Source organism: Crassostrea angulata, chromosome 1 (assembly GCF_025612915.1).
Source record: "Crassostrea angulata isolate pt1a10 chromosome 1, ASM2561291v2, whole genome shotgun sequence".
Classification (NCBI taxonomy): Eukaryota; Metazoa; Mollusca; class Bivalvia; order Ostreida; family Ostreidae; genus Magallana; species Magallana angulata.
The window spans coordinates 34,992,318-35,019,875 of record NC_069111.1 but is presented as its reverse complement, the minus strand read 5'-3'; the positions used below and the strand labels follow the sequence as shown (position 1 = coordinate 35,019,875).

The window sequence follows — 27,558 nt, the reverse complement described above, 5'->3', positions numbered from 1 at the left end:
TAAAATATGTTACATATATATTTATATATCAATAGAAAGATAAAATCGTGAATTTTGTAAATATTTAAAAATAATGCACATGTAACTTAATGCTAGAATTTATTTGGCACTCAAAACATGCGGAAAATAGACAAAAGGATGCCTCTAAATGCAGTACACCCATGCATTTTAGGCTCCCCCTAAAAGCAGAATGCAACCAAACCAGCCAGTTTTATTTCTGTACATTTTCAAGAACAAGTCCTTAGGCATCATTTCATAGTATTTTCAGGGTACATTCGCCAGCTTTTTAAAGAGCTATGTTACCCGCTAAAAAATTCATGAAATTCTGCATGTGTAAAATCGGGATGTTTTTGGAGTTATCGCCCTTTATTTTAGAGTCTCACAAAATTAATTTTTAAAATTTTTCTACATACTTTTTTCATGTATTCGAAAGATAATTCACTATATTATGCAACTGACAGTTTAAAAATTTGATTTTCATGTATACCGCATAAAAATAGCAGGAAAATCCCTACCCATCATGCTTTTCCCCAGAGAAAAACCCCCTGGATTTTATACGAAACTGTGTTTAGCTACCATTGTGTGTCTACTCAAGTTCGTACACACTAAAAAATTCGCAATGTCTCATTTTAAACTTCATAACAATAGTGCTATAAAATGTGAACAACTTATTGACCCTACTTCCATAATGACTTAGATAAAATTTCTATTTCACCTAATCTATTTCCCTCTGTAGAGTTTCAGTAACATGGGGTCACCTAAATGATATCACAAAATGCAATATAGATCTTTAAATAAATCGATTGAAGACTGTTCGCCCATGTAAAATCCCTGATACCCTTGAACACTAAATTTACTTGTATAAGAGGTGTTTCGAATGCATTCGAAACACTAGCATAAAATGTATTAATTGAAAGACAAAGCCATCTCGTAAATTTAGAATGGTTTCATTATTAATCGATGGGTATTATATGAAAAAGTAAGAGGCAAATATACAATTAAAAAAATATATAAATTATATATGCCAAAGATTGGCAATATATGCCAAGTCAACTTATTATCAAGAATGTTTTAGTTTTAATTTGATAATCAATTAAAAGCCAGTTTCAAAAGCTATGATATTAGAACTGTTAAGTTATATTAAACAACTTTTTCTCAAAAGACATTTATGAATTCGATTTTATTCGGTTTTTGTCATTTATTCAATTACCTAGACAAAAAGTACCAAACTAGATTTTAATTTTTGGTCCACCATTTCCTCCAAATAATACAAACATGAAATTAAGAATACTAAAAACAATTTAGGCAAATGTAGTTTGTAATTCATAATCCAATGTGTGTTTTTTTTATTACCACTAAATTTGGCTTTAAAATGAAAACTTCTTACAATATCCCAATATTTCTATGTCTAGGCATTTTAAAAAAAAAATAACAAAATTCATGAGTCGATCAAATGTAATCGGCTTATTAAAACGACATCATGGTCGACCTTTCAATTGTTGTCTTTTGTTTTGCAGACTTATTCATATCAACTAAGCAGATACCACTGGCAAGATCTAAAGTACCAAGCAATTGGATCTCGATAAATTATCTCTTCATCAATTTATGATAAAGGATAAACGTCCTTCCTTGTTATCGAATCCAACAAAAATGCCAGTTGTCCCGTTTCAGTTTGTAAGTAGTCCTATCAATGCCATGCAAGAGCACCGAGTTCAGTGAAATTCTCTTTAAACATGTTCTGCTATATTTTCTAAAGGATTTGCAGGTGCCTTTCATCTTCCTTATTCTGCTCTGAATAAAATATTTTTTCTGATGTTAACGGAGTAATTTGACAGCTTTACCAAAACGTTTGATCAATTTAAATTCCCATCAACCAAATTCAATATCCCCTGCTGTGCATAAACAGTACGCCAAATCCTTCGAACAGGACGATATGTCTAAAACATGTATTAAATTTTTTAAATTGCTCATCCAAGGTATCTGCCTGCGATGCATAACAAACTCGTCCTGTCAACCCGCGTTTTTGGTTACCCCGTTCTGGAAACTTTTATCCCGTTTTCTCACCAGAGGTCGCATTTCGCTAGCGTCTATCCATCAAAACTAAAATATCGCATTTAAGAAACGAATTCACTCATTTTATTTTGTCAACATTTGTCAAATCTTAATTTCTACATAAACCTTAAATAATTATGTTTCAGTACATATATTCACTCTTTAAGCAATCATTCAATTATAGTTCATTGCAAGCATTTATTTTGATGCAAACTCACACTGACTTTGATCCGCCAAAACGTGTCCATCACCTTACTCTCATATTTGCGATTTTGATCTTGTTTATCGAAAATGAAAGTTGGTTTTTAATTTTTTTCTCAATAATTATTTATCTGGTAAAATTCATTAGTAGCAAACGGACATCATATAACACGTGTTGATATACCTTAGGTGTAAGCAGTTACCCTGGTACAGACGTTTTGTAGTTAATTGGTGAAATGTCTTCATTTATTAGAACAGATAATTACATTTGTGGTGCTAAATATCAAACGCATTTAAAACTATAATAAGCAATACCTGGAAATAGTATAGCTGGCATAAAACAAAGAAATCTTTTTAAAATAAATGCTACGAAAATATGAAATAGCAGTAAAAAACTGCGGTATGATTTGATGTATCACTCAAGATATGAAGATTCAATTGTAAATGTCAAGTAATTTAAGATTCATTTAAAGCTTTTTCGTTGACAATGTCCATGTTTTCTACATGTTTACTGTACTACAATATATGAATAATTAAACAATAACCGTCACACTCACAAAAAACTGCATGCCATAAGTGAAAGAGAAAACACTGTAAAAAAAAAATACATTTAAAGGCACGTAACATGTAGGGGGGGGGGGTGGCAGGGATGATTTTTAGGATTTTGAATTTTATTGTCACAAGAATTTTTGGGATAAGTCTGCCCCCTCCCAGTTTCAAAAACGAGTCTATGTGCCAGATTTAGTAAATAACAAAAGTACCGCTCAAATGTTACAGTTATTGTGTTACAGTTCTTCTTCAGTTACTATTTTTTTCTTCTTCTTCTTCCTCTTTTTCTTCTTTTTCTTGTTTTCAGAGTTTACTTCGTGTTGTTGATTGTTCAAATTTTCTTCGGCACTTATGTTTGAAGGCACATTAATTTCAGACTCGGGGACAATGTTTTCGTTTTTGGTAATGCTCTGGTTGCTCAAATTTTCCTCCGTAGTTTCATTTGAAACTTTATTTTGTTCTATTTTGAAAGATGGCTGTGGATTTGTTCCTCTGTGAAGATTTATGTTTTCGTCATCAATTCCGACTCTCGTTTTACCAAATCCTTTTAATATTTTAATGGCTAGAAATTCCACTACAACCTTCAAAATCATTATTCTGTATCATATAATAATAAAAACAAACAAGAAGTCAATTTTTTTTCTTAATATTGCTATTATTTACAAATTGTGTCGTATATCTGTTGATGCATTTAACACGCAAAACAAATTTTGATATTATATTCTTTTTAAAGTGCATATTGATAGTAACAAACTCAAATTTAGAAGTCAGTATTTTAATTTTCTTATAAAGTAAACTTACATGTATGATAACTGTTAGTAAGATATATGCAAGTAGCACACTCGAAGAGTTTAAAAACAAATCACCACAAACCTAAAATAATGCAAAACATGTAAATATTATAAAAGAAATGTCTTTGAAATTGAAAATAATGGAAACAAAAGTAATCAAAAAATACAAATAAACACGTTATTGCTGATATTCTTACTATGTTCTGTTCATTTTTTGTTAGCGTTAAATTGTATCCGGTACTGTTTTGTTCTGTTGTCAATAAGTTGTATTCGATGCAATTAGTTCCTTTTTTACAGACACAAGTCCTCTGTATTAATGTTACATAAAAAAATTAAAATTCAAATTCATTACGAAGCTTGGGTACAATGACGCTATGGTGCCTTAAATGATATCTACTTTTGGGCAAAATCTAAAACCAATATTGTTTCAAAAACTTTCAATTTTAATTTAATTTTAATTAACAAGTTAAAATGCAAAAAAAAACAAAACACTTACGAAATGTGCAATTTCCGAAGCAAATAACAAGTAAACCAAATCGCTGATGCAAAAGGCGAAAACACTTATGATAAACTACAAAAAGATATTTAAATTTAAACATTCCTTAGTATACATGTTTGTAATCTTTCAGCTAAAACACTTAGTCGAAAATTGTTACTGTAATAAGATGAATTAAATACTTACAATCCATAAAATAACTTTATTTTGTTTAAAAAGGCCAACTAATCCAACCACATGACTTGCTTCAAACAAGGGAACAACTGCTATTAATGAATACATTACTCCAAGAACGGCACTTTCCAAATCAGTAGACCCAAACGAGATAGGGATCCTGGATATAATGTCAAGAAATTCATTGGGAATATACCCTGGGATAAGTCCCATTAGTAGAAGTCCTATCCAAAAGGTAAGGTTAAGAACCTATAAACATAAGTAAAAGAATCAACAAAGAAGTTAAACAGAGGTACTAAGCTCTGTAAAGTACTCGTCATGTGGGTATATGAAAAAAATGTGTAAAATTAAAAACGATGACATGAATTAAACATACCAGCGATATAGCATGAACTATAAAAAAAGCCCTTTGCATTATATTTTGTTGTTTCCTGCAACGAAAAAGGGAAGACACATCGAACGCTAAAAGGATATCGATATTACAGAATTTTTTTAAAAATTAAGGTATGAAATTGCATGTACTTACAGCTCTACGATTGCCTTGTTAAATAAAAGAACCGAAAATCGTTTTCCGTCGCCATATTTTACGATGTAAGGGTGCATTGCATCCATCGTATTTAGTAGGCAAATCTATAATAATGCAAATAGAAGCACACTTATAAAAAAGATATGCCATTATCTATTTTAGACTAATTGTCAAATGGATTACTGATGAGTTGGTGCAAGATTTATTCGATACATAAGGCCTCTGTTATGCTATTACATCTAGAAGGATGTGCATCACAAGATACGCAGCAATTATTCCAGGCTGGACATATAGTTTGGAACCAAATCCGTCACAAATCTGCAACAAAAAACCCGTGTACATTTTTAAAAGTAATTTTGTGAAAAAGGTTACAACATAAATCAACTAAAAAAAAAAATAAAATATTGCCTTCTTTTCATAATTATTTTAAATCTGTAACACAAATAGATTTATACATTACATTGCTTCGACTAGTTGTCTGTTCATAAGACGATGTAAAACTAAAGGAATCGGAATCATAGCATCCGTATGCCTGAAATATGAAATTAATTTACTACCACCTGTCAAGTAATGTGATATAGAAAGTTCAACTAAAACCACAGAAATCATTGGTCAAAAACTTCAGAGATTTTAAGATGTTTAAAAAACTACTTTATGACATCCACGAGAGACACTTTTAAGATTTATGCTACAAATTTTGTGAATTAACAATAACTAAATGCTAAATGTCCTAACTAAAAAAGTATTTGTATCTAATAAAATGATAAGTAAAAAAATACCAGTCTTAAAATATAAGATGTGTAGCATAGAAAAACAACTTCTCCGAGTGTCCAAACCGGAATAGAGATAATTATCTGTAATGAAACAAATTTGATTTTGAGTTTTTTTTTATAAAGGTGCTTTAATCTTTCATACCTTAAACAGACAAATGAGTATACCGGGTGATACGTTACCGTGTAAAAAGAAATCTTTGACTTCCGGAACCAAAACCATACAAATGCAGCTATGCGGAGACTTGTAGCTAATGGAATGATGGCCAGTATAGTAATTGAGACAGCTCTGTATAATGATTCCATGTTGTATAAGTGGTGTGAGAAGCGACCAAGGCCATCAAGTAAAACACTTGAATCCCCCTCCGTAAAGTAGTATGCGTATAGACTAACGATAAACACCATTTCTATAACCTTCAAAAATCCAATTACTGATTGTAATAAAAGCTAGGCTTAATCTGTGCAAAATGTGTATTTACACACGTTCCTTCATAGGAATAGTTCTTTTATAGCAAACATTAACAATTAATTTTGTTAGAGTGTGTAGTTAAACGTGTGTGTTGATAGTTAGAATGATTATATGGACATGTAACTATTACAGTTCATGTTAGGCGATAAATAATCAATGACGTAAAATGAATCTCAATATTTGTGAATACAAGGATATATTCTGGATCTTGAAAAATGTAAGCTATAGATAAAGGAACACAATGAAATTATCGCTATATTTGTGTGTGTTTCAGAAATTCATACAAGATTAGGCCAAAATAAATTGTTCCTGTTTACTTTCGCCCGACCGACCCTATCTTCTACCCTCCGACCCTAAAAAATTTTTTGTGGTCATTGTGGTGTCGGTAACCTCGCAAGAATTTCATCAGAAAGAGAAATAAAGGTGCCCAGTCTTCTGAGTTCACAATCGTGTAAATTAACCTCAAATTGGCAAGGGAATTATAGCAAACTAATATACATACATTTTTCTAGCACAAATTAATCTTGTGGTTAATAACTTGCGACAATCTTATATTCATGGGTTATAAATACGGGTGATGCAACAACACACTGTGCATTGGAAATTACAAAAACGATGATTATTACTTTAATCAAATCCTTATATAATAGTTATTTGATAACCTGTTATAAGTTAATAACTGCAATAAATGTTAAAATTATCATGAAACTGCTTTCTATATTATCTTGAAAATTAAACAGATCCTCTACATAACGTACGGATGTAAGTGGGTCAAAAGGTTGGACAAATACCCCTAATACATGGCAGTACTGAGACTGGTATAATTAATATGGACATTAAGCTCATACAATACAGAAATATTTATCCAGAAAAAATACATTCATACACATGTAGATTGAATTTTGCAAATAATATTAGTTTTTATTTTTTATTTAAAAAAATCTTTTTTTCTTTTTTTTGCCTGTTGTTTTCTATACATTACATGCAAATAATAAAAAAAAACCTTCGGAAATTTTAAGTCATGTAACATACCGTACACTGTGAATATACTTCTTTCTCATTATTACACACAAGCTCTAAGATTTTAAAAATAGAATATTTTTTGAAAATAATTAAACAAAAATTTAAAATAATTTTAAAAATAATTTTTCCCTACCTACTTACCTTATTTTTTTGGTCAGATGACAGGAAACAGAAATATTTTTTTTTCTTTGGCCTTATACTTCCCTATAAATCTTATAATTTTTTTTTAATAAACAAAATTTAAACACTAGTTGCAGGGACTAATGGTCGTCTGCTTCATCATAAGACGCAATTTATTGTATATTCTGAGGGTACAATCGGGAGGTGATCCCCTATGATTCGGTGTACACTTTGATTAAGCGACCTCTAATAATATATTTCAGTGTTCTAAATACATTTGAACTTGAACTGATAAAATGACATAAGAGAATCACTTCATTTTATTTTTATTCATTAGTTTTAATAAACCGTCCATGCAGAATAACCTTGTTTTTTTAATTTTTGTTCTAGGAAGGCAAGACAATACCCTTCATCGGGAGAAAAAAAATTCATTTTATAATAAATGATGAAAATATATGTATACCGAATAAAGAGTCACCCACTAGTAAACAAGTAATTCAAAACCTGGTTATACATGTGATGTTTAAGGTCATATACGATGGGAGTGGAAAGAAAAGAAAATGCTTCGTTTTCTAAACTGTTTGCAGATCTGTACATGTTATCAATTTCACAAAAAAGAATTTACATTTTTGTTCTTTTGCAGATCAATTGTACATATATCAGAGGTGTGCATATTGCTACGATTTTAATTTCTGAAAGTTTACGACAAAAATACCAGCTTTTGAACTAAGTCATTTTTTTAGCAAAATATTGCATATAGAGTAACCTCATTGTACGGATAACTCCTCCTACATTTTTCATGATAGAAAGTTGTTCTTTTGCAGATCAATGGTACATATATTAGAGGTGTGCATATTACTAAGATTTTGACTTCTAATAATGTATGTAAAAAATACCAGCTTTTGAACATTTTTGGCAAAATATTGCATATAGGGTACTCCATTTCACTGGATATGGTAGGTAGTGTTTATCAATTCAGGGTTGACATTGATTATGGATACAGTTCACATAATTAAAAAGAAAACCCGGTTTGCTCTAAAATTGACAGTTTTTTACTTGTCTGTATTTAATTCTTATTTTATGTGCATATTATGTTTGTAAATAATGCATTGACCAGTTCATATGCTGTTAGTACTCTCCTGGTTTGAAAAAAGTGCGTAAAACTTAATTATTTCATCGCGACGAGTAACACGGCGAAGCAAGAGGTGAGATCTCTACAGCAAAATACCTAGAACTGTTAAGAGGTCTGTGGCGTATAAAGGGATTGTAGGGAGAGCAGTGCTGAAAGAGAAATATGGCGGACAGTGCCTATTTATGAGCGATGTCCAGCAAACGCTACATATCTATCTGTACTCTTACCATTCTTTATCTATTATTGGCATTTATTGTTTGTTTATTTTGGTAATATAAACTGTTACAATTTTGAAATAGGAAATGCAATTCGACTCTTCAAATCACCACATAGTTATTGCTGATAACAATAACTTCAAACCATTAATTCTATTTTATTTTACAGTTTTTGAACGGTTTGCATCTCTCTTAACGTGGAATTTAAATATGAGCATCTTTAATTCAACCTTGCGTCAAGGTTACTTAGAATTACCGGCTGATTTTTTGCCTCACATTGCAATAACGTTTTTTATTTGTCTTTATGAAGTGTTATTTATTGTGATGATACTTTGTGTTTGTTGAATGTCCTTCCATCTGTATATGCACTAACATAAGTGTTTAAGAAAATATTGATTTATTACCAAAGAGATAGCTGAAATGATGCAATACATTCCATATGTTTTATTGTAGTTTGGCATTCTCTTCTCGTTAATATATCTACAAAATATTTTATATACTAGTATCAATTAATTTTCTCTCAACGCAATTGCATTCTAGTATAAACGAATTGGAATTTAACAAAAATAGTAAACGCCATTTTTAATCTTAAAACATTAAAAATTATCATATATTAAAATAAGCGATCATATAATGCATAAAATTGCTGAATAAAAACAATTACATTTTTAATCCATTTCAAATCAAACATGAAATGTTAATGCAAAGATTTCAGAAACCGGATTTTTCACCTGTTGTGTGATACTGTATAAAACATACTTCTGAAGAGCTCTACGACACCTTTGAAAATTCCCAAATAACCATCAGCAGATTTCTTGAAGTATCTGTATCCGAATATAATCGAAATTATCTGTAAAAAAAAAAAAGTATTTTGCTTATTTGCCTTCTTTGTAGTTTTAGTGTAAATTGAATACAACAATTAACATGCATTATTTCAGAACAAATCAGCATTTCAACGATTGGTGTATCGTATAACTGATAGGATTAAGTAAATCTTTAATGATTTGAATTATCCTTTTGATAGTAGTTTAACTTTGTACTAGCAATAACAAGTTTAACATTGTTTTCTGAGTTGATTTGACTGTTAATACCATTTTACACATTTTCCAAACTACGGTTCTTGTTTTAAACGATCTCTTTACAAGGCTGCTTTGAAAAGCTTGGAAAAGTTTATTTTGTGTTCTGGAATATTTTATTGCTATATACATACAGACTTTATCGATATCAACAAGAACTATCAAATGTTAACTAACATAGATCTATTTATGTCATACTTTATAGAAAGAAAGATAGCCTAAAAGTTGTGATGATTTTTAAAATTGGAAGTAGTTTTGCTTTATCGTATTTAAGTTGTAAAAAGTATCGATAAAGTTAATTTTTTAACTTTTTCAAAGTTAAATTTTGTTTTCTTATATGCGATTTACATACTGTACTAACAATAGATATTCTTAGGCATCAAATACAATTTTTAAAGATACAAACATTGGTTGAAGGAACGAATCTCGCTCCTATTAAGTTGGCATATAAACTTAACAACAAGCAGTCCGTACCAAAGAACTTTACTAATGCAAAGTCCTACCTGAAGAACTTCACACGTAACACCAAATGCAAACATCAGCCATGACTGTAGCATAACACGTTCCCATATTTTCTGATCGTTTGAACACAGCTGTAAATTAAATTTTTTTATATAGAAAAGAATAAAAAAAATATGTAAAAAATAGTGTACATTTATGTACAACTTTTTCATTTTTCTAGTAAATTTTTTATACACATTGTAGAGACAATGAGATATGATGCTCCTTAATTTTGATAGCAAACACTGATTATCATGTACCCCATGTAAATGAAGTTTATTCTATCATAACATCAGTGTGCTGAAAATCGTATATAAACATATCCTAGGTACTTAATTTCTTTATTGTGCTGTGTTAAGGTGTTTCTAAAAGAATCAAAGAGCGGTCAATTAAAATATATGACTTAATTTAAACACATCCAGGGAAATAAAGAGATAGGCCTACTTCAGGCAAAAATTACAAAGATACCACTTTTAAATCATTGGAAGAGAAAACCCAATTGGACGTGAATAAGCAGCAGTACACCTACAAAAATAATTTTAAAAAAATATTTAGTGGATATAACAATCAAATAACTATCGAAAATAAGCATGAAATATTAAAGTTTTCAAATAATACCAAAATCAAATAAGTAGGTTGTTTATACACAAAAGTAAGACAACCAAAAATATTAAACCATTAAAAATCATTCTAAATGATAATTACCAGTCTTAATAAGAGAGAAACCAATGTAAGGCTAACAAACTGGAGAATTATCACAAAAAGTTCCAACCAAAGTATCTACAAAAAAACCCGATGATATTGTAATCATAAATGCAAATGTTCCATGTAGTCTTAATTAAAAAATTAAGTAGAAATTATATTCTGGAAAAAAGCCTGTGTAAATGTTTCTTCTGAATTACCATCATTTATATCTTCAAGGAAAGATATATGCTAAAAATTCCACGTCCATCGAGAATTATAGTTTAATCAAAAATCAATTTTAAGTAAGTACATGTATTTAGATGCAAAAGTTGTCAAGACCGACGTGGTAAAAAAAAGGTTGGAATTGTTCAACTGTTTAGACACATCAGAGGATAACTAATAATGACAACAGACAATATGTCCGATGCACGAGTTTTCAATAACATCGCTGACAACGCAATGTTGGCCAACATCGTGTGTACGTAATGTCAACATTTTACATTTCTCTATTCGGTTTACATCTTCGATATCGAAATGTTGGTCGAGATGGAGGCTACATGATATTGTCGACCGCGCAAAATTAACCAAAATTATGTTTACATCGTTTCTGATTCATATCGCCTCTATCTTGATTACATAGTTGTCATTGCAACGTTGACGGACACGGATTTGACAACGTCGACATAGCAAAGTTTTCGCCTTTGAGTCTACATTGTGTCTACATCATCATTACCTCCTTCACCGTCATGGTTTTTTATGTTTACTAGAAACATTAATATGTGTCGTCTTAAAAGAGCATTTTTTCATATTCTAAATTGCAGAAATATACAATAACAAAAGAATTGTAAGAAACAAGAAAAAAAAAACACCAGATGACATAATAGTGATAAAACATTATCGACTGTTATTAACAATTTTTTAAATGAAAAATGTATTTTATATATAACTACTGAAGAAAATGATAAGTTAATTGAATATGATAAGTTTTTTGATTTCAAAATGTGAACCAAACGTTGTTAAAATATGTAAAAATACAACATTTATTTTTATTTATATGAATATATATAGCAATATGATTTTTTATTGTAAATATTGTGATGTGTTCCTTAGCAAAATGAAAAAAATGGAAGAAGTATTCACCTTTAAAATAAACTCCATAATGTATTGATATTGTTGACAATGCAATGTCTACAATATTGAACATTTTAACGTCGAAAAAAGAAAGACAAATGTCAAAAATGCAAACTCATTATTGGTTCAACATCGTCGATATCTACAATATCGACGATGTTAAGTAACAAAATATCGGCAATCTAAACAACGTTATCGCAATATGGGTTTAATATCATCGACATCGCAGAATTTATATACAATGCTATGAAGTTAACGTAAAAAAAAATGAACAGTGTGAAGAAACAAAAGTCAATACTGTGTCAACATATTTGACACACCGATGTCGGCGGTGTTTAAAAATGATTATTAATTACTTATTTGATACGTACGATGTTAACTCGATATAGTATTGATATCGTTTACATCGCAATATTGACGATATCACAAAAGGATAATGTATGCATATTAATGCAGATATAACCATATAACAATATATCTTTTGGTTGACTTATTTGACCTAAAATATCATATGATCCTTAGTTTAGGCGAGCAGTTGGAATACACATTACACAAAAAAAATCATTATTTATAGCAAAATTATTTTTATTATCATCTGGAATTAAAATCTTTTACTCACAAGTAATGTCCATTTAGGTGACTGCCATGTGATGGAAGCAAATTTTCCAAGTTGTAAAGAAAATGAGAATAAAACAGAAACTAGACATATTATGATTGCATTGTCCCGATGGCTTGACATGCGCAGAGATCCAAGTGGTATTTCATTTAGAACGTCTGATATATAAAATGAGTGACCAGTTGTGTGACCATATCGTACAACGAGAAGTCCGCAAAAGAAGAGGCAATCAACAATCTAAAAAATATTCAACGTTATTTAACGACAGTTTGAAAGGAACGGAAAGATACATATTGCATAGATATATACATTTAATAAGCACAAACATTGCAATAACTCTCAAATTGACATATATCTGCCCATAGAGAATAATAAAGGTATTAATAAAACACAGAGAAATTCACCTTATTGGAGCTTCACCTCCGTCCTGTCATATACAACGCATGTGTGTGTAGACTGTTTATTATTCCGCTTTAATAACATTTAAAAACATAATAGTACATGTTACCGTATAATAAAACATTTGGTTGACAATGATTATGTAATTAACTTGTACTTTAAATATGTCACATCTCCCTTTCTTTCAAGAATTTAGTTTAAGCCAATCTACATACAATTATATTAAACGAAAAGAATTTCGAATTTTACTTTAAAAGTCTAAAAAATGATAATTTACTATTCTGTAAATTGTTCTGCTGTCATAAGTTCCATCTCTGAATCCTTAGGAATCAATACACAAGTTGCATCGATGCTCTGTCTGAGCCACTACATCTTTCACTAATAAATTCAAATAAAAAAAATAAAATATTGCACACATTATCACCGATTTCACAACTAATCACGGAATTTTGATGGAAGTTTGATTTGACGTCCCGATCTGGTCTTCACTGGACTCTGAATAGTTAGAGGCGCGACCTCCTGTATCTCCTCTGCGTTACCAATAGTAGGTTTCCTCTCGGGTTTCCTTTCTACACGATCCATCGATCCATGTTGGGCGGTATGATTCAGGAATGGTGTGATTTCTAGGTTTTCTTTTTCTCTCATTTCCGCAGGATTAGAGTTTGTTGGCCTTAAGTCCTTCTATTTCTGCGATATTTCCTGCCATTGTTTCCCTTACCTACATATGAGCGTGGCAATTCATGTTCCTCTGCAACTGATCCATGTATCCACTGATCATTGTGTTTGATCATAACCTTTTTCCGGGAATCAATGGTTTCAGGTCAGATTTTGGAACATGTTTATCAAATTTCCTCTTTTGCTTGGCCTGGCGAGTCTTTAAGCTTTTTTTGACTAATTCAGAGTTTTGTGGTTTCAAAAGTGTTGCTGATACAAGTAACTTTGTCCTTAATCGTCTCGCTAGAAATAACTGAGCTGGCGATAATCCAAGTTCTTCTAAAGGTGTGTTACTATAATCCAAGATTGCCAGGTAAGGACCCTTCGCTTTTTCGAGTAAGTGTTTGATTGTTTGAATCATTCGTCCCACTTGTCCTTTGGATTGGGGAAAATGGGGACTAGACGTCAAGTGGCGAAATTCATAATCTTGGGCAAATTTCCTTAATTCAGCACTAGCAAACTGAGGTCCATTATCAGACAAGGCTTCATCAGGAATACCGTATCGTGCGAACAGGCTCTTCAGATGTTGAATCACACAACTGGAGTTGGGCTGTTCCAGTTTCGCTATCTATGGCCATTTTGAATAAAAGTTTACTGACAGGAGATACTGGTGTCCATTGAATTCAAACAAATCCATGGCTATTTTAGACCAAAATAGAAGCCGGGGCAGATCGAGATTTTTCAATTTACGTCGATAATTAATCAATGTTAGTTTAAAGCAGTCATGACGTATTATAAACGGGTCGATCTGACAAAGATGATTTTTTTGTTGTGCAACAGTTTGCGTGTGAAGGGAATCTTTGGAACATGCAAAATACGTTGATGCCGATTTTGTGAAGTAAATTGAGGTTAACTATTTCAATGCGTTGACAGTTTTCACATATGACGGTGGTGTTATCTTGTTTTTATGATCGTTTCGTTTTCATTATTTATGCTTTGTAACCTGGGAACTATTGCCTGCATTTTGTAATTTTTACATATCAAATCAAACAGAGATTTCGGTAAATCAGACAGCTGGCAGTTTACCTGCGCAAATTAAGCAAAAGTCTGATGTATTAAAAAACTAGCTAAAATAAAGTTAATTATATCGGTAATTTATAATGATCTTTTCGGTAATGGTTGATTAATGCAACGTTTTTGTTGAGATGCTCAGCATTTTCTCGAGTTTATTCAGTTTAAATAGAGTTGAATATCGCCGACAGAAATTTGTAGGTATATATATGATTCATTTTGAAAAATAAATTGTTCTCTTAATTTGTTTGTCATAGTGCATGTTTCTTATGTTGAATTGTTTTCCATTTCTATTTACTAACCATATTTGAGTGTTAAGCTTCGAATAATAAGCAAGATACAGAGCTTTGCTCACAATTCTATGTTTGTACACAGGTCTGAGGCCATTTTTATTTGTTTCCATTTTAAATACTGAATAGAAAATACCAAGTTAAAAATTATGTGACTCAAACCTAGCAGAATTGTGATCTCTGTATCTTGCTTATAATTCTGCGATTGACGCTGAAATTTTGGGTGATCATTAGAAATGTCTCGCTAAACGTTAAATACTTGTACAAAAAATTAAAGGATGATGTGCTGTAACTACTCTCTGGGTCCCCTCTTTAAACAATGAATAATATACAATCTACATCAATTTTGATAGATTTTTAGACACAAGTAAATAAAAACGACACCGTTAAACCGGTTTCCATAGTTCTGACACATTTCTGTTACGGTAATAAAGGCATTATCGTTATTCCTAAGAAAATATATGCAAAATATACAGCGGAAAATTATCCTGCTTTGTATCAATGTGTTATTTTTGAATACAGATGAAATTAATGGGTGGTCTTAAGTAAAATAGAGTGATATGCACGTGAATACATTGAATTTATAGCTCTTTAACATGTCACGTAACAGCATTTTTCCTTCCAGTGTATTCATCAATCAAGTGTGAGTAAGGTTAAAAGGTAAACAACAGTTGTTTAATTATGATGGGGAAGCCAAATTAAATTTTTGAATGTTTTCAATTTGAAGATGAGCGCATTGGGGTACATTTTTTTTCTTCACATCTATAGGAATTTTTTTAATAAGATACAATATCAAATTTTTTTTTTTAAAAACCCACAATAACTAGTATTTAAGTAGTTGAGGAAGAAAATGTACCTATATGCTCTTATATAGTTTGATCGCATTATAAAGTGGCGGGAGAGGGGGAGGAGGGCAGAACGAAAATATCAAGAATTTGAAGTTAACACTGTACATGTACCACTAACAAATGTTATGCTTTATATCTTGCGTAGAATTTTCTTATGCTCGGTAAAAATAGTATTCCATAAAGGTACAATGTCAAAGATTACGTGTATGCAAAAAGGTGTAAAATTCGAATACTTTACAATATTTTTTGTTATTCTACCGAGGGGCCAAATGGCACAAAATTTTTTAAACGCCCATTTAAAGTAAGGGTTGCTCGCTGTAACCTTTAAAACATGTTTTATTTACATTTTGACTATAATTGATGCATTGTAAAATCACCCTACATGTAATTGGAATTAACCGTGACATATCCTTATATTCAGCAAACAGAATTGGTCCATGCATGAAGCGAAATTTTAAATTAAAAAATATGAAAAAAAAACCAATAGGTTAAAGTTGAAATCTAGCTATAAATTTTAAAAAATCCATGTTTAACTATTTGTGATAATAAGAAGAAAACATTACTTACACATATGCTGATAGAGATACCCATGACAGATGATATCACCGGATGTCTACAATCATATATATATATATATATATATATATATATATATATATATATATATATATATATATATATATATATATATATATATATATATATATATATAAAGAAAAAATATCATAGGCTTATCCAAAGATAAAATATCAATTTGGTGAATCAAGGGTTTTATTATTGAGGCATTACTTTTTGGTCTTCAGAAGTATGTCGTCGAAAAATCCGAGAGAATCATTTTTTATTTGCGCTAAATCCGATTGGGTTGTTGTTATATCTGGTGAAAAGGACCCTTTATAAATTCGGTCTGATATGACAATGAATACGACCTGCAATAAAAGAAAAGAGATCTTATTTTGTTTTTTCCTGTGGTGATGTTAGAAAATATATAATAAAATAACAAAACAAGGTTGTCTAGAAAACTTGCCTTCAGAACGATGTGAAATATCAAAATTCCTACAGATGTCCAAAGGAAAAGTGCACTATATTCCCAGGAATCGCACACATTGATCTAAATACCGAAATAATTATTTTCTTACGTTCTGAGAAAAGTATACCCCATAATACCTAATTTAGTCTAGTTTTTAAATAAACATATTCAATAATTTAACGATCAAAAGCCAGATTTGATTTGACAAGCTTAAAAATGGCTGTAAGTTTGAAAAAGGTAGTTTTAATTATTCGAAACACGTTTGTCTAATTAGGTTACTTTACTTTGATATTTTAATGAAAAAGATATACCTAAACTAAAGTATTAATACTCTTGATCACGTTTGCTGTTTGAGAATACATGTATGACATAAATAATTTATACCATAGAAACTGTGGTTGTATAGGTATATTCGCTGCATACGGAACTATCTTTCCAAAAACAGCAATACATCTTTTATTGAAAATAGAAATAAAAAAATTACAAAATACATGGTTGAAATACTTCATTATCATTATATATATATATAGAGAGAGAGAGAGAGAGAGAGAGAGAGAGTAATACATACCCTTTTCCATATCACAGCTTGTATCAGCCCGAGACTCCAATATCAGCCCGAGGGCCGAAGGCCCAAGGGATGATATTGGTCGAGGGCTGATACAAGCTGTGATATGGAAAAGGGTATCTATTATTATATTTATTACATACTTAATAATAAATTTAAAAAAAAAATCAACTCGAACAAATTGAATATTTAACCTATTTGAGAAAAAGTCTGCACATGTACATGTATTTAATGAAAATATGAGTTCTTCTTGTTTTAACAAACATGAAGCTACAGAACGGAATTTCATCAGGTTTTAAAAGTTGACTGGTTTAAAACATTTGCTAGCATTTGAAGTTTTCAACTGCACTTAAAAATGTCGATTGTAACTGAAAATATTTTATTTTTCGTCTGTAAACATGCAATTCAAAAATGCCGAAAAAAGGCAGAGGAGTTCCGCAAGGGGTGTGAAACGGATCCGTATCAGCCCTGGAGGGCTGATAACCTGTATCAGCCCCGGAGGCCGATACGGATTTTGTGATGTCATCTGTATCACATATGCCAAAAACCTGTATTTATTACTAAGTATGTAATATATATATATATACAATATATATATATATATATATATATATATATATATATATATATATATATATATATATATATATATATATATATATGTATATGTATATGTATCTTTCAAGAGTGTAGATAACATTTGACGAAATCCAAAACGAGAAAAAAAGAAAAACTTACTGCCCTTATTAGGAGACCGGCAAATAATAAAATTATGCATTCCACCATAAACGCTATGATTTCAGTTATGATATACTACAAAAATGTTAGATTGTTAACAATTAGATTCCAGCTCTATCAAAAAATAGTACAAGAATCGAAAGAGATTCTTTTGACATTTAAGAGATTTTTTTTTTATTTTACTTACCAAAACAAATAACCATCTTTTCTTTAAAAGCACTCCACCTAGAGATAGAGCTTTTGCTAATACAGACCATAAAAGAACACATATAGATGTTATCAACAAGGCATCTTTTGTGTAACCCATGTTCATATCGTTTCCTCCACTGATTTGATAGAATCCACCAGTTAGCGTTATGTCGTAATAGTTGTATCTCATAAGCAATATGGCTAGAATCATTGTGCAATCTATTACCTAAAATCAACAATGATATTTTGACATGCTGCATTTTTCCTTTTGCACACGTGGTCTAACGTTTTCTAAAATACGATATTATTATTTAATTATTTTTGTGTATTTAAATATATCAATTTTCATTGCCATATGCTGATGCATGGTCGCTAAGGACAACAAAAGATACTTACTAAAGATATCAATGACAAATATCGAAAAAATGATGAAAGCTTGCTTCTGAAATGAAATATTTAATAACAAATGATATAAAAATGATACAATAACAATACAACACAAGTTTCTGTCTTTGTTAAGTGACATGATATAATAAAAGTTTAAGTTTTGAGAATATATTCTACTGTACAATTTGCATTAATATCTATATAATACGTAAATGTACCTTTTCCAGTTTTCTTTCAGAGACGAGCACATGGAAACAATCACTCCGTATCTCAATTTATGTATTTCCCTTGAAATGATATATTTTGTTGATGTTGTTTTAAAGAGTAGTGCGTGGAAGCCATGGAGATAACTAATTCCTGCTAACATAACCATCTACAAAATATGCTTAAATCGTAATTTTTTATCAAAACTTATGTTTATTTTTTTATACAGAACACAACTGACATTCTGGTAAACTAAAGTTGTCTGCATAAATTGTATGCACAATGTTCCAATTTTTGACAAAACAAAGCGTTTTTTCTTCAAATTCTAATAGATACTTAATGCGATATTTTTACTACACATATCGGACACATGAAAATATTATTATTTGATTTGTAGTATAGAATAAAACGTTAAAAAACATTTTATTAAGGACAAAGTTAAATCAGTTATTTACGTTCTCTACAGTTTTTGTTTTAAAATCGTGACGTTACAAGCTTTTTATATTATATTCGATCAGTGCTTACTATCTATTCAAGATATATTACTAATTAAAGTCAGATGCTCTTTATACAATTGCGCTGAAAAATATAGTTCCATTCATCAACAACAGATACATTATAACATATGTTTAAGATATCAATGTATATTTTACACGTGAAAGAAAACGAAACTTACGCAATTTTATTTTTAAAAATCACCCTTTTTCAAAGAAGTATAAATGTGAAGTATACACACTCCTACGCTATCTGCCACCTCAGTCTTTTTCACGAAAATATAGGCCATTCTTCAATTGACAATTTTTCACTAATAGATATTGTTTATATTATTACAATAATTATATTACTTTCATGATTATTGTTTGTTAGTTATCACGTAATCTCTTTAATTATTTATTGTATATGAGTGTGTTTTTCTTTTCTGTTTTGCTAATGACGGAATGGTTATGCAACACCCTCGCCATATTTCTAATCGCACTCGCGGAAACTTTATTTAAGGATGTGTGCACTGTTTGCCAGTGACGCAAGACTGGTGGCAGTTTTTGCTAGGGACATGTAGAAATATACTCGCCAGTTTTCTTAATAAGTTTAATTCAGTGATTTTAACTTTGATTTTAACAGCGATCGGCGAAGCACAATAAAAATTTATTGCAATATGAGCTGTATTTTTAAGAATTATATTTTGCTGTAAAAACCTGCTAGTATGCTAAGTCTGCATGTAACCTAAACTTTTATGATAAATAAGGTTGGAAAAAATCATTACTTTTTGTCAGAGAAAAGATAACTCTTCTAAGGAACATATAGAAAATCAATTTTTGTACAGGACGACGATAATTCAATTTCGCACCAATTAAGGCTCTTTAACTGCCCTTCTCACAAAAATTTGGCGAAAAGAAATTTAAAAACCATGATATTTTTGTCATTTTAGTAGAAAATAACATTTTCGTTAAAATAAATTTCATCATGAAAATTGCAGCTCATATTGCTTTAAGTAATTTAAAAGTAGAATATCTTGGATATTCTTGTTTAAATTCATTATTGAATTTGGACTTTGTTCAAAATCGCTAATATTTTGAATACACGAGCATGCAATTTAATACTAAATGGGTTACTAAGGTATGTGAATATGTTGAACATGATAATCAGCGTGTTTTTCTTGGGTTTTTTTTCATAGACATGCTTGGGAGCTGCGCAGTGCAATCTGACAGACGCTATACCTCCAGACCATTTAATCTTATATAAATAGTGCCTGTTTGGGAGGGTAACAGTTGAAATTGACACCCCGAGGAAACCATTGTCAACCGACGCAGAGGTTGACAATGGTTTTCGAGGGGTGTCAAGTTCAACTGTTATCCTCCTAAACAGGCACTATTTATTTTATTATACTGAATGTCTTAATTTTAGAGAATTTTTATATTGCTTTTATATAGAAATGACGTGAATTCTACGGCGAACTGTACGCGCATAATTTACGCGCATGTAACAATTCGTTGTGTTACCCGTTGCTAAGTGTGTTGCTAACGCTGACAACAGATTATCAACTGCGTCTAAACCAATCAGATTTCAGTATTTAACATGAAAGTATAATAAAGGTAAGTTATTAAACGGTTTATTTTATTCTTTTTGTACATGTACGCACTATGGATCGTGTAAATTAAAACACTGATTTGTTATCATCAACTTTACTTTTTTTTTTACCTCTGAAGCACAGTTTACAACAAGCAATGCGATGTAGGAGCTTCCATACGTATTAATCTTGTTCGAAAAAATATCAAAACAACCACCAGAAAAGGGACAGTAATAAGGATCAGGAGTTGTTGATCCATCTATCCCGCAGCACTCCCAAACTCTAACAATCTGAAAATTGATAAAACTGTTTTTGTATTATTATAAAGTTCGATTTGACAGCATCAATAAGGACACAAAACTATATTTTAACTCTAATATCCTGGTACATTTATCAATAGTTAACAACATTTTCAAAAATAAATAATACCTACCGGTATCTCTTGCCAAGGATACACGTACATATTTTGTTTCCACTTTGATGCAAAACACGCCTTGATGTCATTATATGCCTGGACCTTAAAGGGGCAATAAAGACAATTTCCTTTGATTCACTTAGCATTCTTAACATTAAAAAAATCAAACGGATATGAATGAGGACACTGCTCTCGTAAATTATACAGCACTTGCAAAAGCAAACAAAGCGTACGCGTTGGTTTATAAAAACGTTTAAATGTGCGTTGACCAGTTAAGTGATTTTATATTTAAGCTAGTTTTTCAATAATTTATCATAGTTTGTAATACTGTTTTGTTTCGAATTACACCTGCATAATTTTTTAGCAATGGCAATAGATAAATTCTATCGTTACAATCAAGCAGAATTATTTTGAAATCTTTCTATAACTGAAATGATTAAGAAAATATATTTAGATTAAACAATTTTTAATTAAAATTATTAATTACGATTGTTTAGCACGAATGTAATAAAGTAAGATAAATATGTTGGGGGGAGGGGGGTCATCAATCAAATCAGTCAATCAAATTTTAGCATGATTTAAATAAAACAATTTAAGAGAAAACAATTTAAGGGATTTTTATACTTCGTTTAGCATTCAGTTGCAGCACTTTGATTAACGTTTGCTATTCATTGATAGCTCTACTATATCAGACATATATTCATGATGTGAAACGATATGTAAGAAATGTTTTTCTTTATATGTGATATATTTAGATAGTAATAACCTACCTCACTAATCAGCCATGACCAGAGCCCAATCAAAATTGCATACCATATCAAAACCAAAAGGCTTATGACTGTACTCTACAACAACATTACGAGAAATATAAATGGCAAACGACACAAACATTGCATTTGTCATTTTTTCTGCAGCCTGTAAACAAACAAACCAAAAACTAGCACTAATATTAACTATACCAAAGAAAATAAAGGCAGTTTATAATCAGAGTCGGCATGTTGCACATAAAAATTAAATAAACGAATTTTTTTCTAAAAATATATACTTTTTTTTTTACTTTTAATGAAAACACTTCACAGAGAGAAAACGAGAATAAGATAGAAAGAGAGAGAGAAAGAAAGAGGGATATTTAATAAAATATTCTTAATAAATAATGCTAACTATCTGTAAGTAGCGATTCTTTCTCTTGTAAATGCCGATGTATGTGATCGCAGAATTTAACACATTGACTATCAACGCAGGTGTCGGAGCGAATATGACCGCATTGATAAAAGACCCCAGCGGAAAGATTCCTATGTTGCACAGATTTAGTGTTGGTACAACATTGCTCTGTAGTAGATCATCTTGAAACTTTATCAAGAAACCACTGATGACGTAACCAATTGACAAAACCTTAAAAAAAATAGAAAAAGTAAACACTAAGCATGTATATTTGGAAACAGACTAGTTATCGTCACGATGCACACATAATATGACGGTTAAATAAGTCTAAAGCTGGCATTAACTCATAAAAGGATTTGATTGCTATTTTCGATCGCTTTTCAACAGCTACTAGGGTGTTTTTACGGATCGAGTAAGAAAGTTCTGGTCCGTAGCTTTCCAAACGATGCCTTGTAAATACATGTATATTTTTTTATAAAAAAAATAATAAAGATATCCAAATTATCTTGTACATATAGCACTGCTAATATAATACATTGCATGCTCATCGACGGAACATGCGTGTTGTTTATACTGAGTGCATAACGTCTGCTGCAACATGTACTTATTGTAGACCCGTGCATTTTCAATATAGTAATTTTAGTGACCAATCAAAAAACTTGCATGTAAAATCGTTGTTTTCTCAGTTAAAAAAGTTCCGTTTTAAGTCCATGCTGTTACCGCGCGATCTACTTTAGAATATGGTTTGTGTATGTGCTAATTATGAAAGCACTACACAACACAGAAAAACGTTCTCGATAATCGGGATTTTTAAAAAGTATGTTTCTGTATTTCAGTCTTTTTACTTAAACTTTCATTGGATATCCTTATCAGTGTTATCAGTGTATTGATTCTCGTAAACGTTTTTTCACAACTTGTTTCTACATTTTGTTCGTCAAATGTAACATGATTGGGTGAATAAAATACATAATGCGGCAAACCATCAGGCGCGTTGCATTTTTTTGTGAGTGGGGGTCAGACAAATCCATAGATATCTTGACACAGCAATTGAAAACTTGATTAACAAAGAAAAAATCCAAAATCATGAAAACCCTAATCCGTGCAGAGGAAGGCCTTGGGCGGGTCCATTTTACAGTACATTTTCTAACTTTCACTTCAATTATGTACATGCTCCCCCAAACGAGAGAAAACTCCATGACAATTTGGTTTCTATTCATAGATTCAACAAAAACCTGTGCAGGTCTTTGCGCCCCTCCCCCCCCCTCCTCCCCCAATTAACCATGAATAGATTTCTCACTTTTGTTCTTCAAGGATGTGTAGTGAGTAGTGATAAGCGTAAAAAAAAGAAATAAAAAATTAATAAGGGTGGTAGTTCGAGATAAAAGTGGAATACTGTGGAATCATAAGAATTCGTGGTGGCTCAATTTTCGTGGTATTCGTGGGTAGCCCTACCCCACGAATGTTAATCCTCAACGAAAACAATTTTAGGTAGAGTAACCTTTGTTGCCGAAACAGTAACCGACGCATCCACGAAATTACATTCCCACGAATCAGCAAAAAAGTCATATTCCACGAAAATTTGCTCCCACGAATTTAAATGATTCTACAGTAATGCGCATATATGATTTAATGTCAGCTTTAGATAATGAAATCAAAATGAACTCTGCACATTAGAATAAGCTTACCCGAATTAACAGAGTACAGGATACGATAAGTGTGGACAATTGTTTACAAAGTGCCCAGGGACGTTTTATGAAATGCATCTCCTGAAACGCAAAATCATTCAGTGGAAACGTTAAAACACAATTCGTCAACGTCTTATCAAGATTTAACCTTAAAAAATAATTAGTAATGCATGTTCTTAGATAAATGTTTGGATTTCAAATTTATTAATTACGAATACAATATGGAAGCTTAAAAGTTTTAACCATATACTTACCTTTTTGTGCTAAAATGACAAACACCAAGACACTTTATTCACAGTCGATTTACAGGAAACTCTTGTCATATGCATCGCCGTATCTATACATGCATTTTACAGAACATTTATATTTTACAATCCAATATTCTTTACAAGATCTTTAAAGAGATCATGGAGTTTTTGCTCAGGTAAAACTTATGTTAGCGTTATATTTCGGCAACATTCGCACACGACCTAATCAATAGAGACATACATTGAATAAGTTCTTTAAAATCTTTAATAAAAAAGATAGTAAAAACTGTAGGCGACTGATAAGATCCAATTACACGTTTAAAATTGCATCATGTTGCACGAAAACTCGAATCAATATGTGCATTTTAAGAAGGTATTTTAATTGCCCCACGCAGCTAAGACAAAATTTATAATCAAAATCAATTTACTACATCTCGTGTGTTTAAATTACAAATACTTTGGAATCATTAAAATTCATGGTGGCTCAATTTTTATGAGTATCCGTTCCCCACGAATTTACACTTCGACAGAAACAAAACTACATTCTTTAATTACTTACTGAATCTGAACACCGAAATATCCAAGAAACTACATCCCCACGAATAAACACAAAATTGACATAATTTGGCACCCGAGAATTTAAATAATTTCACAATATACAACTTAACTCTAAATTGCTGGTCAATGATTGAGCAAAGTTATTTGGGTATCCTAATCATTAATATTTGTAAAGTTTTCTTGTGCAAATACGGTTTGAACGAATACTTGTTGTGAATAATTCAGTCCGATTAAAAATGTTATCGACCAAAGAGTAGGAATCGATAATTTCAATGTTTTCAAGCACTTACTTCAAGTAACTGAATAACTTTCAACGCTTTCAACCTTTGCTTTCCCAGTACATTTTGTATTGATTAACTGAATACATTACATTGGTAAACTTATATTAAACTGGCTGCAGATAATTGCGTGATCGTTGAAAACAGTTGCAAATGCGACCATTTGACCCATGTAAAAATATCAATCACCTTGATATTTAAGTTACATACAATAACATGTAATGTAATTTTCAAATTAAATAGCCTAATTTCTAGTCCAGACAGCCCAAAAATAAATGATAAGTAAAACAACTGATAAGACACCATACTAAATCTGTTAACTACGCTGGAACAGATCACTTTTCCTAAAATTTAAAACAGCGCTTTAGACTCTCTGATCATATGAACTGGATAGCGTTTAAATTCATTTAGAAAGAAACATGTTTATTGCAAAATCAATGTATTCTTATATTTTCAAGATTTTTTCTGATAATACATGCCAAATTACAGTTGCAGAGGACCGTCTGTCTCACCAATTACGTAGAGCAGCACAGTATATTACTTCAATGTTTTATTTCTTATCACTTTTATGGGTTCTAAACTGTAGTGTTAAAATAGATATACATGTATATTAAAACTTACTCATAACGGTTTTTCTTAAACCACAAGCTACTGAGATAACTTTATACAGTGCATGGTAAACATAGCTTTGAAAGACATCCTAAAAACTTTCCTATCATTTAGAAATTACGCACGTGTTTTGTACACCATGTGTTGTTAAGCTTGATAGAGTTAAACAATTCTATGCAAAGAACCTATGATAAAATGTTGCGTTCAATTAAAGGTATTTTTAAAATCATATAATGTTAACCAAAACATCTTTACTATCAACTATATATATATCTTTAACAAATATGTACTTTCGTTGCTTAGTTTTTTTACAGATAGAACTTGGTCGATGAATGAACTCCTGACTGTAAAAAAAATTTATATCCTTAAATCTTACTTATGTGGAATCATGATTTTTTCTCAAAACTGTGCGAATATCGATTTTAGCCATATCATTTATCTTGGAGCTGTTATCGAATTTTAACATGCACGCAACAAAGTGGCCAGAGTTCTACTTCTCTTGCTCATCAAACCTTTTATCTCATACATTTATTGAAAAAGAACAAAGTCGATTACCTTATTTTTAGACTACAAAAAATCATATTAAAAGCTGAACTTGATCATGTAAGTAATTTTGTTTTGGTTTATAATTATTTTTATTACACACTTTTGATTTGTTTTTAACTTTGCAAAAAGGATTTAAGTGAGGTAAAAAATCTAGGACACAAACACCTTGTAATTCATTCGTGTCTATTAACGGAAATCTCATCATTAAGTTGCTTTGATTTTTAATAGATAAATAACAAAAAATTACTCCACAGTTTGCTTTTTTTTTTTACATAAAGTATGATATCATGTCATAATATCGTAGGAAATATAATGAATACAACCAAGTGAATTTACTAAAACCTACCATTGTATCACTAGTTTATCTAGCATACTAACATAAATATAAAAAAAGCAGAATAGACTTTCTTAAAGTGACAATCACTGGAATTGTTTTAGTATGTGAGGAAATTTTCCCGGAATTCCTTACCATAAATTCAAACATGAGAAAAGCTGTCAATGTGACAGCAACCCGGGTTCTCTTTTATGTGAAGTGTATTTTTAATCCATGTCAACCTTGAATTAATAAAAACTACCTACCGTATCCAGAGAAATGGAGTACCCATATGCAATATTTTGCCAACAAAATGACTAAGTTCAAAAGCTGGTATTTTGTTAAAAAATTATCAGAAAACAAAATCCTAGCAATATGCACACCTCTGATATATGTACAATTGATCCGCAAAAGAACTTCCTATCTTGAAAACTGTAAGAGGAATTATCCGTACAATAAGGGTACCCTTTTGGCAGCCGCCCGCCCGCCCGACGGCCATTTTCACCATGTCAATAACTGGATTTTTCCGTTTAAAAGGAAACAATACATTTACGAGGGCCGACTTTTGTTTACATTGAGCATGATTTTATGCATTCTTTTAAAATATAGTGTTACTCAAATCATAAAGCAAAATTGGTGCATTTCGAGATAACCTCAACTATAAACCACACGGTAGAATTTAGTATTTGTTGAAAATAAAATCATAACTACATATCACAATTAGAGAAAAATAGCTTTTGTAGTATTTTTAATCCTCTTTAAAGTACGGAAAATGACAATCT

At 30.9% G+C, this 27,558-nt stretch overlaps 1 protein-coding gene across 1 annotated transcript; it reads right to left on the bottom strand.

Moving 5' to 3' along the window:
- Positions 1-1,252: 1,252 nt before the first annotated feature.
- On the bottom strand, positions 1,253-25,631 carry LOC128167871 (uncharacterized). The gene is made up of 31 exons (XM_052833861.1): positions 24,479-25,631; positions 24,225-24,305; positions 22,540-22,770; positions 22,149-22,223; positions 21,397-21,480; positions 21,095-21,253; positions 18,913-19,067; positions 18,704-18,749; positions 18,306-18,533; positions 18,119-18,193; positions 17,200-17,268; positions 16,813-16,896; positions 16,578-16,714; positions 16,356-16,401; positions 12,530-12,763; positions 10,801-10,875; positions 10,564-10,620; positions 10,098-10,187; positions 9,250-9,368; positions 8,923-8,998; positions 5,743-5,973; positions 5,569-5,643; positions 5,250-5,321; positions 5,027-5,107; positions 4,790-4,893; positions 4,640-4,694; positions 4,276-4,512; positions 4,090-4,164; positions 3,791-3,901; positions 3,604-3,675; positions 1,253-3,383 (listed from the first exon to the last, which is right to left on the bottom strand). The coding sequence occupies exons 2-31, from the start codon at positions 24,300-24,302 to the stop codon at positions 3,039-3,041; spliced, it is 3,576 nt and encodes a 1,191-aa protein (XP_052689821.1). The 5' UTR covers positions 24,303-24,305; positions 24,479-25,631; the 3' UTR covers positions 1,253-3,038.
- Positions 25,632-27,558: the final 1,927 nt, after the last annotated feature.

Coding starts and splice junctions, on each gene's coding strand:
- LOC128167871 (XM_052833861.1), bottom strand. CDS start 24,302: ATGCATTTCATAAAACGTCCCTGGGCACTTTGTAAACAATTGTCCACA. Junction 4,894..5,026: donor TGATGCACATCCTTCTAGAT/GTAATAGCATAA, acceptor GCATTATTATAG/ATTTGCCTACTAAATACGAT. Junction 3,676..3,790: donor CAAAAAATGAACAGAACATA/GTAAGAATATCA, acceptor GCATTATTTTAG/GTTTGTGGTGATTTGTTTTT.